The sequence below is a fragment of the Strongylocentrotus purpuratus genome, unplaced genomic scaffold (genome assembly GCF_000002235.5).
Source record: "Strongylocentrotus purpuratus isolate Spur 01 unplaced genomic scaffold, Spur_5.0 spur5_scaffold_20, whole genome shotgun sequence".
Taxonomy (NCBI): domain Eukaryota; kingdom Metazoa; phylum Echinodermata; class Echinoidea; order Camarodonta; family Strongylocentrotidae; genus Strongylocentrotus; species Strongylocentrotus purpuratus.
Genome location: NW_022145606.1, coordinates 2,324,726 through 2,340,808, shown reverse-complemented (window position 1 = coordinate 2,340,808; position 16,083 = coordinate 2,324,726). Strand labels below are relative to the sequence as shown.

The following is a 16,083-nucleotide window of genomic DNA, read 5'->3' as shown; positions in this document are numbered from 1 at the left end:
TAGGTGTTTGTTTTGGGGTCAAAATAGTTGAATTGTAGTTATAAATGAAATAAAACAACAAAACAATACAATACATAAGTTAAAAAAACAATAAAAAATACATAAGAAATTATCAAAACCATAGATAACAAAAGGAATAACCCGGCTCTTCCAATTTGTTGTGTCGTATTATTGTTCCAAATGGTCGAACAAATATATATGTAGTGAAAAAGAATGCTTGAATATGAATAATGTCTGATTTATGTGCAAAAATGTGAATTGTATGACCTTATATGCATAAATTACCATAAATATGCAAATTAGTGAATTTTTCAAAAAAAAATGAAATTACCATAGTATTCTATACACTTCACTTGGCATGTATGCACATTTTCGCGGCGATCGGCAGTGAAACGGCCGATAATTTGGGGGGGGGGGGGGTGTCTGAAATAACCTAGTTAAAATAGGGTTAAAGGAGGAACAGGATATTAATGAAGAGAGTTGAATTTAAAAAATGCTGATGATTGATTTATTTTAGAAATATAATTTGCGGTCTTTGTTATGTGATGGTCTTTTGAAATGCACCAAGGATCATGAAAAAAGGTGAAATGCGTAACTTTGCAATTTTCCGTCACAGCCAACCAGAATCGTAACGACGAAGGAACCGAGAACCTGATTCTCCTCACACACATGTATCTCATGGACTTCGTGCTCGTCATCGACATCGTAGTACGACTTCGAACGGCCGTCACCACGCCCAACGGTAAGATGATAATAGGATATTTTTTTTAACGAGTTGAAAGGATTCCGTCCTCCAATATGTTGATTGTTGGATTTTACAGGGTGAAATAATAAAAATAGAAAAAGACAAACAATCAAGCAAAGAAGACAAAGCTACAGAAATTAAGAAAATCAAAGAAAAAAACGACGAAAACAAAAATTAAAATTAAAAGACTTTAAGAAAATTATCTCCGAGTACAAGTTGGGAAAATAGTCAAAGCTATTTTACTGTGATATCATCGATGCGATAACAAAATAGTGTAGGTGTTCATTTTCCGTCAGCAAGAGGTGTGATTACGTGAAGTACACTTACTCAATCCTTGAATAAGAGAGTGTAAACAGGGAATATAAGAACTATCTGGCTCTGACGTCAAAGATAAAAATGATTTAAATGTGGTGGGTTTCTAGTAGATGTGTAGTTATGCATCCGCCACAAAGTAGCCAGATGCATTATTGTCTTATGATATCCAAACCTTTTGGTTGCAATGAATACACATTATTTAAAAAAAGAAAAAAGCATATATTATGACAATGGTCAGTGTTCTTGTCCGTGAAAAAAAAAATTGTGAGGGATATGATTATTTCTATGAGATTACTATTGTTTTGTAGGTACATTCAAGGACTTTCATTACATCCGGGACCACTACGTTCGGAGCTGGGGTTTCGTGGCCGATGTGGTTGCGATCCTACCCCTGGATCTGTTCTGTCTCCTGCTACCTGTAGGCATCCAACGGACCCATGCTCTCTATCTACTGGCTCTCAACAGGCTTATCAAGTGCTGGCGGGTAGGCTTTAAAAAAAAAAAACATCTTTGTTAACAGTTGATACCAATTCAAATCCATAAAAAAACACATAAGATACACAATTAATACAATAGAGGAAACAGAGAACACACACAAAATGGAAATATTTCTTGAAATATACCGGAATTATACACAGTTAATCAGCAATAGAAATAAATTGGGAAAACTGCAAATAAAACTCCTTTGTTAACAGTTAATACCAATTCGGATTCCTGCCAAGAAATGTCCACAGTTTCTTTATTATTAGTGAATATCTTTGAATGATTCCGACGTTACTTAAATTTATTGGAAAATTGTTTTGTCATAACTTTGTGATAGTAATCTGTTATTCTTAGCGTATCAAATCAGGCTTTAGAAAAATTTGTTTCAATAATATGAAACAAATAACTGCTTTTTTGACAGGGCTAGAAAGAAAATATACATTAAAAAAAAATGTTTAACAAAATATAACAATATATAACAAAAGATGTCTTTTAGTTTCCTCTTAAAACCGTAAAGTTCCTATACTTACCACGTAAATAATCATGTACATCTTTTGAAATCTTCCCGACAAATAGGTTCCAAACTACCTGCAAAACTTGGAGCAGAACCTTGACGTCAACATCGGGACCATCCGATTCTTCAAGTTTGTCATCTACATTGCTCTTCTCTCCCACTGGAGCGCCTGTCTATGGTACCTCTTCGCATGCCCATCGGGCAAGTAAGTACCCTGTCACAACGGTAACGTACACTCCAGGTACCCCACTACCCCAGTACCGTACATCCCAGTACCATACTCTCATGGACCCTACACCACTGGTACCATACAAAACTGGAACCATACACCTCTAAATACCTATGTATACCCTTCAGTACCTTTACACCAACTACACTCGAACCCTGGTGTCACATGCCCCGAGTACCACGTACATGTACTCCTGATACCCTACAACCTTGTACCCTACATCCTTGGTACCAAATATCTATGGTGCCCTAAAACATTCGTACCATATACTCGAGGTACACTCCACCCCCGGTACCCCACGCCCCTTGTACCACACACTCGATATCCTGAACCTCTGGTACTATACAACCTTAGTACCTTACATCCCATGATCATAAACTTCTGGTATACTTCAACCCGGTACCACAAGCCCTTGGTAGCATATACATCTAGTACCATACATGTACACCCCCAGTACCGTAAACCCCTGGTACCAAGAGAGAATACCCTTCCTGTGGATAGCCTATAATATATTTTTAAATTTCTGTTTAAAGACTACAAAGAGTCAAATATTCTTGTAATTATGAATGAAATTATCAAAAAAAAATAACACTCTTAATTAATTTCTTTCTTCTTGCTGCTATCAAATAAGTTATCACAAACTGCTCAATCGCTATTGTGCTTTCTAAATGCATTTACTTTTGCAACGGAAAATATATGTAATGTCATCAATTCCTTATCATAATTCGCCTAAAGTAGTTCAGCAAATTAGATTGTTGGAAACAGCTTAGCATTGTGTTTTTTTTATTATTATAATAGTGAACTAAAGTAAAGAAAAGATTTTGTTATTCTGTTATCAAACGAAAGTTGCACTGTTTGGTTAAGAAAAAAGAAAGAAAATGCAGTATGTATTAATGTATATTCTAATGCTTAGTTTACTGTAACTCATTCAAGTTGAATGTATTATTTAAGTTAACAATGTTGCATTCATCCTTATAAAATGGAAAACGACGATGTTAAAGCTACAAGAACAAAAATAATTGATAACTTTGTTGTACAAAAGAATCAGTTTGTATTACGTGTATCAATACTTTCGTTCGGGAACAACTGTGCCGAGAATATTCTTCTGAAATTTCGCTTCCTCAAGTAAGATCCCAAAACACGTGTGAGAAAATTATATAACACTGTCCACTTTTTTTTTATCTGCATGGACTTCGACAACGTGTTTTCCATAAATACTCTTCGTCGCGTTATGATATCTCATACTTCTGCCTTTGATCATATTCTAATGCAGTGTTTTATTTATTATACATAATTACTACGCAACTTATTCTTGTTTTGAATAATGATGTTTTTCTGCATGCCTTTTGAGTCTTAAAGACTTCTCTGTATTAAACCAATTTATGTAAAAGGAGATTTCAAGTCATCAAGGAAATATTCTTTGAAAGATGAGTTTCTTATTAGTTTATTATTGAAGACCCATGAGAAGAAGTCGGATTAATGATTAGTATTATTATATTGTTTTAAATTCATTCTAAATTTGTCATAGACTTAATCGTTATCAATGAAAATTGTTAATTGAACTAAATAATTTATCAGTAATTTTCTAAATGTTTTTATTCGTCACATTTGTGTACAATTTGTATTTCATGTAGCATATTCGTGGTATCACGCTCGTGTAGTATGCATTTGACGTCCAAATTAGTTGCTGCTTCGCTGTCTATTGCATTGTATACGTCGTCCGTGTTGCTTGTCGCATTTAGGTTCCATCAAGACACATTCTAGATACCCTATTTCATTGCTCACGTCACAGATCGACCAAATCAGTATATCCACAAAACTATATACATTAGACACTTGAATATAATCCCAAAGTAGTTTACCTTGGAATGTAAATGTTAACTAGTACCCTCCTCCAAATTGTAAGAATATTCCCGATAGTTATAGACGTAAAGTATTGGGGCGGCACTAGGTACTTGTTTTCTAAAGGGGGAGGGGTCGACTGAAGGCAAATACGATATTGGAAAATGAGTCTCCGCTCCTTGGATGCAGAACCGTAAATAAAGTCATTGTCCAATCCTTCACAAACTTGCTGGATGATCCTAATTGGAAATATAGCTAAAAAAAAAAAAAATTTTGAGAAGAAAATAAGATTTAGATAAAGCAGTATACGTTTGAAAAGCGTCGACATTCGAAATGCTCCTGCTTCTTGGTGCCGCCTCCACATACAAGTAGTGCATTGTAGAAATCCCCACCCTCCTACACATCGTGGTATTAGTTAAGAATACACTTTTTAGACAAAAGTCTTTGCTTGATTTGTCCTCTCGCCGTTCACATAGATTCGGTTATTACACATTGCACAATTGAGATATAGGCCTATTAGCGGGGGCAGCCATCACGGTATCTACCAGTTAGAAAGAATTGAGTTTGTTGTAGTGATATCTGCATAATATCAATCAGGCCTTAAATTTCAATATTTTTAGGGTAAGGCCACTTTTCTGTAAGGCACATTCCTATATTACAGCACAAATAGGAAGAATTGGAAAGGGCACAACAAATCTCCAAGGCCAGTGAGAGGGGCATTGAGGCCAATCAAAGGGGCATCCACGGCCGTGGCCTTGGATTAATGCAAGCCCTGATAAATTTTGGGGATACAGTATATCAATTCAAAATTTAGATTTAATTTATTACTAGCTTTGCTTTCAGCTATATATATATCGAAAATCAGAGCTGTAGATACTTTGATATTTTACGTCATAATCAGATGGGTACTTGAACTCTCTGTCTCTTGAACTCTTAAGGACTAGTAATGTTATAGGCCGCCAGCGACGTTCATTTTGTCATGTTTGTTGGGTATTGTCCTTGCAAATCTAGTTTGTTTCTGTATTTTTGTTTCTATTGGATCTTATGTTTTCGGCATTGGTCTTTTCAATTTGGTTCATTGCTGAGTACTTTTCCTTTTCTTGTCGATTCACTTCGAGTGAAACACAGTCACATGCTTTTGTTTTGCTTTCATCGAGAGCCCGAGACATACCACAGTCACCCAAACGAGACCGACACCCGACGGCTACATCAGACTAATAAAACCATTACGTTATACCCATTGGCCACGTTAGTATTACTACCAGTCGGTTTTAAAGTTAGTCGGTCATCGAGTTTAGAGGGCGCTTCTCGCAACGCTCAATGACTTTGACAAGCCACACCAGTGGCAGTGCCATGCCAGCAACGAGGCCTCGCCGAAGATTTTCGGGCAAACCCGGAGCGGTCACTTTTCGTGCTTAAGTTGCGCGATGTTGCTGTTCTACACGTGTTATTTGCAAATTGATAAAGCAATGGGCATTGTTTGTATGTATATATGATTATTATGCATGTACGTGTTCGCCACTAAAAAGACCGAAGTGCAGAGACCGTTATTTGATACTTTCGTCCAAACCTCACAGCTTTCGCCAACAGTTCGTGTATTAATAACCAGCCTGCTTCGCGCGCAACACTCTTATCCGATAACATTGAAACAACCGGATAGTAGCGAGTTTTCGCTCAGCGACGGAATAACCTTCTACGACTCGGCAGCACTCAGGGTTAGGACCGTCGTAAACGGACCGCCCTCGTTGCAATCAGGCGCGTAGCCAGAGGGGGGCGGTGGGGGCGGTCGCCCCCCCCCCCCCCAAAACGCCGGCCAAAAAAAAAAAAGAGAGAGAAAGAGAAGAAAAAAAAAGAAAGAGGGCGTAGGAAGAAAAAGGGAAAAGGAGTCGAGAACGGTACAATGAATCGTCAAAGCTTCCGCGCTTCGCGCGGGAAGGGGGAAACTGAGTTCAAATTAAGAAATATGAGTCGGGAAAGGTACAACGAATCGTCTTCTTTCTCTAATAATTTAATGAAACGTCAAAGCTTCGCGCGAGAGGGGGGGGGGGGGGGAACAGAATTCAGACAAGGATTAAGAGTTGAGAAAGGTACAACGAATCGTCTTCTTTCTCTAATAATTTAATGAAACGTCAAAGCTTCGCGCGAGAGAGGGGAGGGACTGAATTCAGACAAGGATTATGAGTCGAGAAAGGTACAACGAATCGTCTTCTTTCAAAGCTTCCGCGCTTCGCGCGGGAGGGGGGAAACTCCCCCCTCCCTGCACCCACCCCCCTAGGGAGCGCGCTTCGCGCGCTCTTTAAGTGATTCGCACGCTTCGCGTGCTCACTACCGCCCCCCCCCCTAAAATGAAATCCTGGCTACGCGCTTGGTTGCAATGAGCGGTTTCGCTTTCCGGTGAACGCGTACGTATAGTACGGAGGTATCGCAATGCAATGACAATGCCCTGCCACGCAATACAGTACCGACGGGACTACACGACTAGCCAGCTTAAATTGTCTTGATCGACCAAGCCACAAAACGGCTTTTAATCATATTTCAACAAATCATAATCCACCTTTAAATCAATTCATATGCTATATTCAAGTTGTTATATTTAAGAAACATTAATCGAAAGAAAAAAAATCACCGAAGAGCCGTTCGCGTTGAAATTCATCATGTTTCTTCGCGTACGTTCCCCTATCAGCTTTGGTACAAGCGCGCGGATTGGCTGTTGACTCACTTTGGGCGTCATTGAGATCGCCCGTAGATTTTGCCAACAACCGTTCTTGATTTCAGTACCTCAGCGGCCACTCGGCTATTACTATAGTAGCTTCTCGGTTTTGCACACGAACCGCATATTCTCCGTCCGAGTTGAGCTTGCGAAAGCTCCCTATTTTGCAGGGACCACACGCAACGTGCGCGATGTAAGGAACCCTACAGAGCGAATCGTTCTCGATCCTACCTCGACGCATTCACTTTAATTTGCGGGTGGAGTTGGTAGGGCGGTGTGACTGAGATAGTAATTTGTAATCATGTAGTCAGCGTTGTCATGTGCCTTGCGGCTCCTATTATAAAGTCTGTGTTCATTTAGGTGTTTTTTTTTACTAGATTCTTGGAATAATTGTGTTAATAGAATCGCTAAGTGTGATCTCATTTTGACCTTTAATTCGGAATTCTATCGAGAGCCATATATGTTTTGATTTTGTCATTCAATTTATTAGATGTTTTGGGGCCTAAAGCTTAGTGTATTATTAAAGGTTTTGTTTCATTTATGAAAAAAGTAAAGAAAATCTAAAATTTAAATACTGCTTTGGTATAGTTGGCGTAGGGTAAACCTAACCCTAACACTCACAAATTATTTTTCACCTCATCCCAGAACTCAACCTTCGCTTTAAAGTGAAAACTAATTTCATATCATTATGATACAAAAGGTGATATTTGGATATGTAAATAGTTACCTGTTTTTTAAATGCAAAATCAACTAGAACCACATGAATTTTTTTTCAACTTTTCATAAACGTGCTGATTTCGTTGATTTAAGCAAAATGAAAAATATCTTGTTTTATGCGTGTATTCACAAAACCAGTTCATTTTGCGCTTCTTCTACAAAAAGATAAACACACAGAACTTAAAATCGTGAATTAAAACAAAAACTTACGTGTAAAGATTGTTCTTTGGTTAACGTTCTCTGTTCTCTGGTTCTGTTGTTTTTTCAACGAATATATTCGTATTGCTGTTACATTTTAACGCAATTGCCAATCTCATGATCTTGATATTGTAATGTTGTAGTTTAAATGCTATTCGTTCAACGCTGCCATTTCTCTTGTATCATGTTCGCCGAAACAACAGATTGTCGATCACTGTGGAATTCATGTACTTTTTAATAGACAATATCACTTTACTTTCTTAGTTAGAGTCGCCCTTTCTACTTTCTCCTTATTTTGGTCCTAGTAGTTACGCTGTACCAACCAATATATATCATTTTGGCATTTGTGTCCTCGCCCTCAGGCTTTTCTTCATATATTTTCTTGTTCTTTCACGAACATTTTTATTTCAATCTCAGTTTATGTTTAGCTCATCGACATGTTTATATTTATAGAACAAGTCGTTTGTTTAGATCTGTTCGTTTGTAGATACTATTCATATATTCAGTATTATTTCTAAAAGAAACAGTTTAATTCTATGAGCACTACATTTATTTGCGCACAGTAACCACGGTATTACACACACATATTACATTTACGATGCAGATTATAGCCATATCTACAATATCAATATGTTTAAACTCGTGGAATTAGAGAGCTAAAACAAATATTCTACATAGTTGCGTAGCTTATATTTTAGGTAGAAAAGTATAGCAATAACGTTCTATTAACGTTATGAATTCATTTGATGGTATAGATCGCCACCCCACCCCTCAAATCTTGCCCTCATCCCACATCTGTATGGTATAATTGTACTATGTTTTGCATGATTTTAGAGCATCACCCCTTCCCTTTCCCCTTCCCCTCTCCCACTCCCCACGAACTAGATACATGTTGTCCATGTGATATTGTGATCGTGTAAAACCACCCTTCATGAACACCAATGCATTAAAACCATTTTGGCAACCCGCACATGCAACCCACCCTTACCCCTCAACACAGTGGTGTTTAGCTGTTAAGTGGATGTCTTCGGTGTTTCGTTAATTGATCAGTCAGTACAAATAACACTTGAAATTTTTACTTTTGACAATAACGTTCGTTTTTTTCCCGTCTTGTTAATCTTTATAATACAACTTGTTTTTCCCCGCTCTCTCCCTTTTGTTTCTTCAATGCTTACCCGATGATAAATGTTTCCTCCCATCCTTTGTTTGTTTGTTTCTATCTTAACCCCACTTACAACTTTCCTTCTATTATACGTTTATCTAACATTCTCCCCCAACCCTTTACATCACTAAACCCCGCCCTTCTTGTACACATCACGCCCTCCTTGTCAAATGACTATGGTAACCACCTCCCTGTGTATGTCTTGCCCCTCCTCCTTTGGTTTGTGTCCCTCCCCCTTTTCCAACTTGGATTACAACACGAAGCTGTCAAGTGGACATGTTCAAAAGCGATGCACATTTCGTGTTCAACAGTAAGGGGTCGACGAGGTTAGCATTAAAGAATGGTTTCCTATTTTTTTTCTCATCCATTTATGTGTGAAGAATGAATTTTTTTCTTCCATATTTCGCTTTCTCTTTCTGGCTTCGGGTTTCTGTATATCATTGCTGCTTTAATTTTTCTTCCTACAACTTGCCTCTAATTCTGACGGTAACTATTTAAGAAGTTAAGTTACAGAATACATTGCAGACAAGCATCGGTTCTAAGGCTACACAACTCAAAATTGTAACTAATGTACAATTCAAGAAGATGCGTTACACCAACGATGTACACATTGTTTAAGAAGGGACGTTGATATTTAATGAAGTTCATTAAAAACGTTGGTCTTAATTCAACAAATATTAAAAACAAAAATGTAAACAAAAAACGGGGTCAGCAAACTTAAGTATGCAACCTTTAAGCTCTTTTGGTACTGACCTACAATTAGAATGCAGATGAACTACTAAACTAATTATAAATTATCAATTTTACTTAAGAGCATCAAAGCTTCAGTTCCTTGTTTTTAAAACCATTTCCTCGATTTAAAAATAAACAATTCGATATTTTTTATCAAGAACTTTAGATAAACGACTCAGTTTAGAAACGACTCAGTTTAGAGGCAAGTTTCATTGCATGCACATAATGGTGATTGATTGTAATTAAGCTGATGGCTACCATACGAAGCGCTTTCTAATCTTACTGGAAGACATCATCACACATATTAGTTTATTCTTCTGGTAGTTTGCTATACTTCATAATGACTTTTCTTTTCGGAGCATGAGCTTCTTTGGCAACTTGTTTACAATCTTGCTGCATAACTGCTTGTCATGACCTTTTATTCTCTTCTATGGAAAAGTTTCCGTAACTTAGTTCATTCTCTGTAGATAGATAATCAGTAGACTTAGTAGTAAATATTTATTCATCATTCAATGTACTTAAAATGTTTTTGAAATTCGTTGCAGGGGAGCTGAAGTATACACTATTAAATATCAACTCATGTGAAATAATGAGACATTCTATAATTTAAGTTCTTTATTTCCCTCTACACAAAATGGTATTTTTGTAATACTTTTGCTAAGGTATCACTATGACTAGGTGAATATACATCAATCTTAACAGCTACAGCTATAGATATTATTTGTTTACATTACAATGAATCTACGTCAAGGTAAATGTTCAGTAGAAGTATTTCTCCCAATGCCGTTCCATTCTATTAACACGTTCCGAAAATCAACATGTTGTAAATGAGAATGACATTTACTGCAAATTCAAAATCATCATCATGCACAACCTCAATGGACTACTATACGAATATATGACATCCATCGTACATTGTCGATATATACCATTTTCCCAACATTTGGATACAGACATGTGTACAAATAAAGATCATTGGAAATGAAAGGTACTGTGGCATAAATTGATCTTTGTTGTAAACTCTTGAAGCATTGTGTTCATGCTTTTGTGCATGGTCAAATCAAAGTTGAAAAGCAGTTTTCATTTGACTCGAAGAAACAGCCCATATGAATGTTTGCTCTTCAGATTTTCGTCATAAATCATCTTTTTGCGTTTTTCCTTTTCAACCGACAGTATAGTATGTAATTATTTTTCATATTTGGCTAGTCATGACTCTCATAAGATAAGGAAATATTCAACCTAGATATCTTGTGGATAATTCTTTCCCATTCTGTCCTATTAAAACAAAAGATAGTTTGTATACGGATCTGATTTTACTATGGAGATACAATATCATAAATCTATTGTAAATAGGAAAAAGTAATTGCTCCAATCATTGAAATGAAAGTCTCTGATGATTCTTAATTAGGAAGAAGATAACGGTTTTTGATCAGATCTATATTCTTTAGCCGCCCCCCCCCCACAAAAAAAAAAATTAAAAAAAAATCGTATTTTCATCATTAGCTTCATTAGTCCATACAGTCAAAATCAAATGTATTGTAATTATTATTATTATTTTTTTGTCTCTGCTTCGTTTTAAATAGCCAAAGTATGATCTTGCTTTGTTATTATTCTCATTGATCTATTGATTTATTTATTTATCTACTTATTTTTACATCGGTTGTGGCTACCATTTGTGTTTGTTATCATTTTTATTTATCATGCTCATTATTGCCTTCATATTATGCTTCTTCTATCGCATATCATATCAATTTGGCTATCTACTCTGCAAGCTTCTAGACAGGCCTATTCAGTAGCCGCTTAACTAATACCTAGGTTGCGGGCAAACTCTCATTTAGAATACGACAGTATCAAATAGACTTTCAACTAACTTGCGCTTCTTAGATTATTTAATTTTCTTAGCATAGGCCGATATTATGCTTACAACTATCATAATCCATATACTTTTCGTAGATATTGATTATTATTGAAATGTACGTTACAGGTGAGTAAATTTATTTGATTTCAGTTCCTCTCACGGTATTCTATGTCATAACCAAAATATGTATATACGTACAACTGGAAAAACTTCCCAGAAATTGCCTGTAAAGTATAATTAGATTAAAGTCGATATTTCCAAAGATAGACATGAAATTCTAATGTTCCTGGTCATGAGGCTCTTTTAAGCTTTTAAATTTATTTTAAATTCATCTTCTATCATCTAAACATCATATTGAACATCCTTACGAATATTTCCGATGTCTACCCCCCCCCCCTAAAAAAATAAAACCCGGACAATAACAACGCCAAGAAAAAGAAGAATAAATAACTTTCATTGAGCATTTTTGTAAGAGGAGTTGTGTCAAACTCAAAGACGAAAGCCTAAATCGATTATTAATTGTTGGCACTTCCTATTGGATTAAAGTTTCAGAGATAATAAGTCTTAATATAAGGCTGTATATAATTATACTTTTTTTATGAGTTAATATATCTTATGGGAGTTGAAATCCTTAAAGTATTAATGAACGATGTATCGTATTAAAATGTGGTCCAACGGACTAAAAATGTCAGTGTGTGCAGTAATACCGCTTTATGACTTGTAAATAAATGGTATTAGGTATACATTTTGGCATTTGTGGAGACTACGTTCATTTTCATACCGCAGTGTGTAAATTTTTCATCAATTTCTGACGAAATGCAGATTTTTTTTTATTATGAGGGTCATTGGACTATGGGTTCGGTTGATTGTCGAATCCGTAGAATTACCTGGGTTCGTTCTGACTCAGTTGTTACTCTTCTCATTTGGTAATTTCGAGTCAGTTTGTGATTTTAATCCGACTAATCTTCTTTCCTTCCCTCGCGATGTTCGAGCAGCGACGACGGTGCGCAAGCCGCTCCTGCCGTGGACATGCCGGTGGACGAGGTGTTCACGCTCCCGTCACACGAGTACATTCAATCGTTATACTGGGCTGCGGCAACGATGACATCTACGGGCTACGGAGACATCAGCGCGCATTCGACCATCGGCCGCGCCATCGCCCTGGCTGCGATGCTCGTGGGACTCCTCCTCTACGGCTACTGCCTGTCCTCCATCGCTGCTACGCTGGCAAACTCTGATGCCCCAAGGTTAGTGATGAGTAGCATTAAATGGTGATGACTTTTTTTCATGTATTCTTTAACTATGGTGTACAGGCGAGGATTTATAATCATGATCTTTTTCATTTTTGTAAACAAATCGGACAAAATACATTTCAATATTGAATACTTTCAGGAGAAAAAAAAGATAATCCAAACATTAAAAGAGACAAAAATTCCTGAGCTTAGTTTGAACTACAGAAACAAGCAAATAAAAATATTTTTTATTTCAACCTGTTGTTGTTAATAATTGTAGTATAGACCCCTAGGGTAACATTTTTAATCAATTCTATTTTTATATGTTTCTTTATTTTGTATATGTTGCTTTGATTGATTTAATTGTCAAGTACTTTTAGGTTCTATCGTTCTAAAAGGAAAAAATGCAGTGCAATCAAAGCATCTGACAGGCAATGGATTAACATTTCCATGCTGTACTACTACTGGTTCTAAAAGCAAGAGTTAAATTATTTGACTAAATTAGAAAGAGCTCAATTTGTTCCTGAAATTCAAAATGTGAATGTAAATTGTGAAGGTGTGATTTGGTCAATAACTGATTAAAAAGAATCATTTGTGACAAATTCATTTAAACCTGATAAACTATAAAGATATATATAGAAGAACTGGAAGAATACCTGTCTAGATCCTTCCATCGTTTTTTAATTGCTTTCTACAGAGTGGGTTTCCAGGAGAAGCTGTTTGCCGCTCAGGATTTCATGAAGAAACACAACCTGACTCCAGATCTTCAACAGAGGGTGGTCAACTATCTCAGTCTGGTCTTCAGAAGACACAGGTATGTTTGCTTAAAAAATGCTCATGCGTGGGTATATATAGTCCTTCGTGAAGTAGGCAACTTGGCGAACACTGAGCCAAAAGGTATTATGCTCCTGTACGGACGTACGCACAAAGGGATACTAGTATGTGCATGCACGGGAGCGTAATACCCATTGGCTCAGTGTGCTGCCCTCTTTTTACCCATGCATAAATCACTTTAAAAGAGAGAAGGTCATCAGTTTCCAAGAGTAAAAGATCATCATTTGCTGACACCAGACTTGGTGGCCATACCATTAATGATTTTACAAGTCTTGCACACAGCTAACCCATAGCCCCAGTTTCTCAGAGAGTCTTCGGGTGACAAAAATGTAAGCAATGTTTTTTTTTCCATCTTGGGGATTGGTGGAAAATGTAGACCATTACATACATGATAAGGCCTGTTAGTCATATTGAAAAACCGAAGGTTAGTCGTGGTGATTGACAACACCTGTTAATAAGTGTTATTGGGTAAACACCTGGGCCCGTATTCAATAAACTTCTAAGACATTTTTCTTAAGTCTAAGAAAATGTCTAAGAATTTGTCTAGGTTAAGAAAGTTGCCTTAGCCGTATTCTAAACACGTAAAGCAGTTTGTCTTAGCTAAGACGAAAGATAAGACAAATTCTTAGACCCGATGACGTCATGTGGGAAAGTTGATGTGGTCGACTCGAGCGAATTAATTGCAACTCGATTTGCCTATGTAATTTGCGTGTTAAAATAAAAATCGCACCGCACGAAAATTATACACTAACATGTATGGGAGAGCGTAAGGGAGGAACGATGCTCACATAATTATTTCGGGATTGACCAACTGACACTAACGGTCTAGTCAAGACCACCTGAGGCTAGATCTAACATCCACTGTAGGCTTTTTATACTTTTCTGTCAAACAACTCCGAGGAGCCCAACCGGGCTTACTTATTATGTCGCAGCCGCAGGGTCTGTGAGTATGAAGGGAGCGCCGTCGCTAGCCGGCCGACCAGCGCTAGCATTGGATTTGGAGCTAGACCTACGTACCCTTTCATTGTTTTACATCGTCTACTGTTATGATGGCCTATCTATCTATCTATCAGGCTATAGTTCATCCAGACGTTGGACAAAGCCCTCCTCATGAAATTTCCATTCTCTTCTGTCTCTAGCTGTCCTGGTCCAAGCGGCCGTTCCTATGTATGATGTTAGGTCATCTCTCCATCTTCTCTTCTGCCTTCCTCATCTTCTCTTTCCCACCCTTGGTTGCCATTCTGTTAAACGATTTGTCCATCTATTGTCCTGCAGCCTTGCTACATGCCCAGCCCATCTCCACTTTGATTCTCTTACTTTCTTCATGATGTCTTTAACCTTTGTTTTCTGGCGTATGACTTTGTGGTTGATTTTGTCTCGCAGAGATAAATGCGACATCTTTCTCTCCATAGCTCTTTGAGTAGTCACAAGCTTCTGTTCTAGATCCTTTGTCAATGACCATGTTTCTGATCCATATGTCATAGTTGTTAGAATGCATTGGTTGAACATTCTTCTTCTTAGGCGAGGCGTCAAAAATAAATATACCAGCCAGCGGCAGCTAACTGCACTTGTGCGTCCTGGCTGCATTTTTTAAATTAGCTCAGCCGGCTACCGCTGGCGGTAGGACCCTCAATTAACTCATGATGTCACCATAATGGTCTCCGAACAAAAGCATGCGCCGGCTGCCGCCTTTCGAATGGAAACCGAGCCTCAGATCCCAGCCTGGCGCAAGCCGGCTGGGCTAATAAGTGAAAAATAATTGCCCCAGCCAGGCTTCGGCCGTAATTGCAGCCTCGATGCGCCAATACGTGAGGCGGCAGCCTGCTGGTATCGATATTTTTGACGCCTCGCCTTAGTGACATGGGTATGTTTTTATCGGTCAACATGTCTTTGTATCTTCCAAAGTTCATCCATCCTGCTTTTACTCTCATCATAACTTCTTCTTTTGTGGTGTCCTCCATTTTCAAAGTTTGTCCCAGATACTTGTAACTGCTCACTCTCTCTAACGTTCGACCTTCTATCTCGATGTTTTCATCTGTGTCATAATTAGTCATATATTTAGTTTTCTCTTTGTGCATAGTTAGGCCAATACGTTTGCTCTCCCTATTGAGACCTGTCAGCTGGTCTTCCAAGTCTTTGGTTGATGTTGAGATCAAGGCCACATCATCAGCAAATCTTAGATCAGTAAGCGTTTCCCCATCAATGTTTATTCCTCCATTTAAATGCGACTTTTTAAATACTTCCTCTATAGTGGCTGTGAATATCTTTGGAGATAATGTGTCTCCCTGTCGGACTCCCCTCTGGATCTTGACCTCCTTTGATACATCATTATCAATGTGAATTCTGGCTACTGCGTTGGTGTAAATATCTTCCAGGATGCGCACATACCCTTCTTCAATGTTAATCTTTCGTAGGGCATCAAACATGTCTGTGTGTTCGATGGAATCAAATGCCTTCTGGTAGTCTACGAATCCGAGGCATAGTTGAAGTTGGTACTCATTTGCTTTCTCAA

At 37.7% G+C, this 16,083-nt stretch overlaps 1 protein-coding gene across 1 annotated transcript in view; it reads left to right on the top strand.

Annotated features, from left to right (window-relative positions):
* LOC115917877 overlaps positions 1-16,083 on the top strand; it is a 73,417-nt gene that overhangs the window by 19,672 nt on the left and 37,662 nt on the right. Inside the window, exons 12-17 of the mRNA XM_030992623.1 lie at positions 617-742; positions 1,369-1,544; positions 2,120-2,262; positions 9,179-9,241; positions 12,501-12,752; positions 13,435-13,551. Coding sequence (XP_030848483.1) covers positions 617-742; positions 1,369-1,544; positions 2,120-2,262; positions 9,179-9,241; positions 12,501-12,752; positions 13,435-13,551 — 877 coding nt within the window. The remainder of the gene's footprint in view (positions 1-616; positions 743-1,368; positions 1,545-2,119; positions 2,263-9,178; positions 9,242-12,500; positions 12,753-13,434; positions 13,552-16,083) is intronic.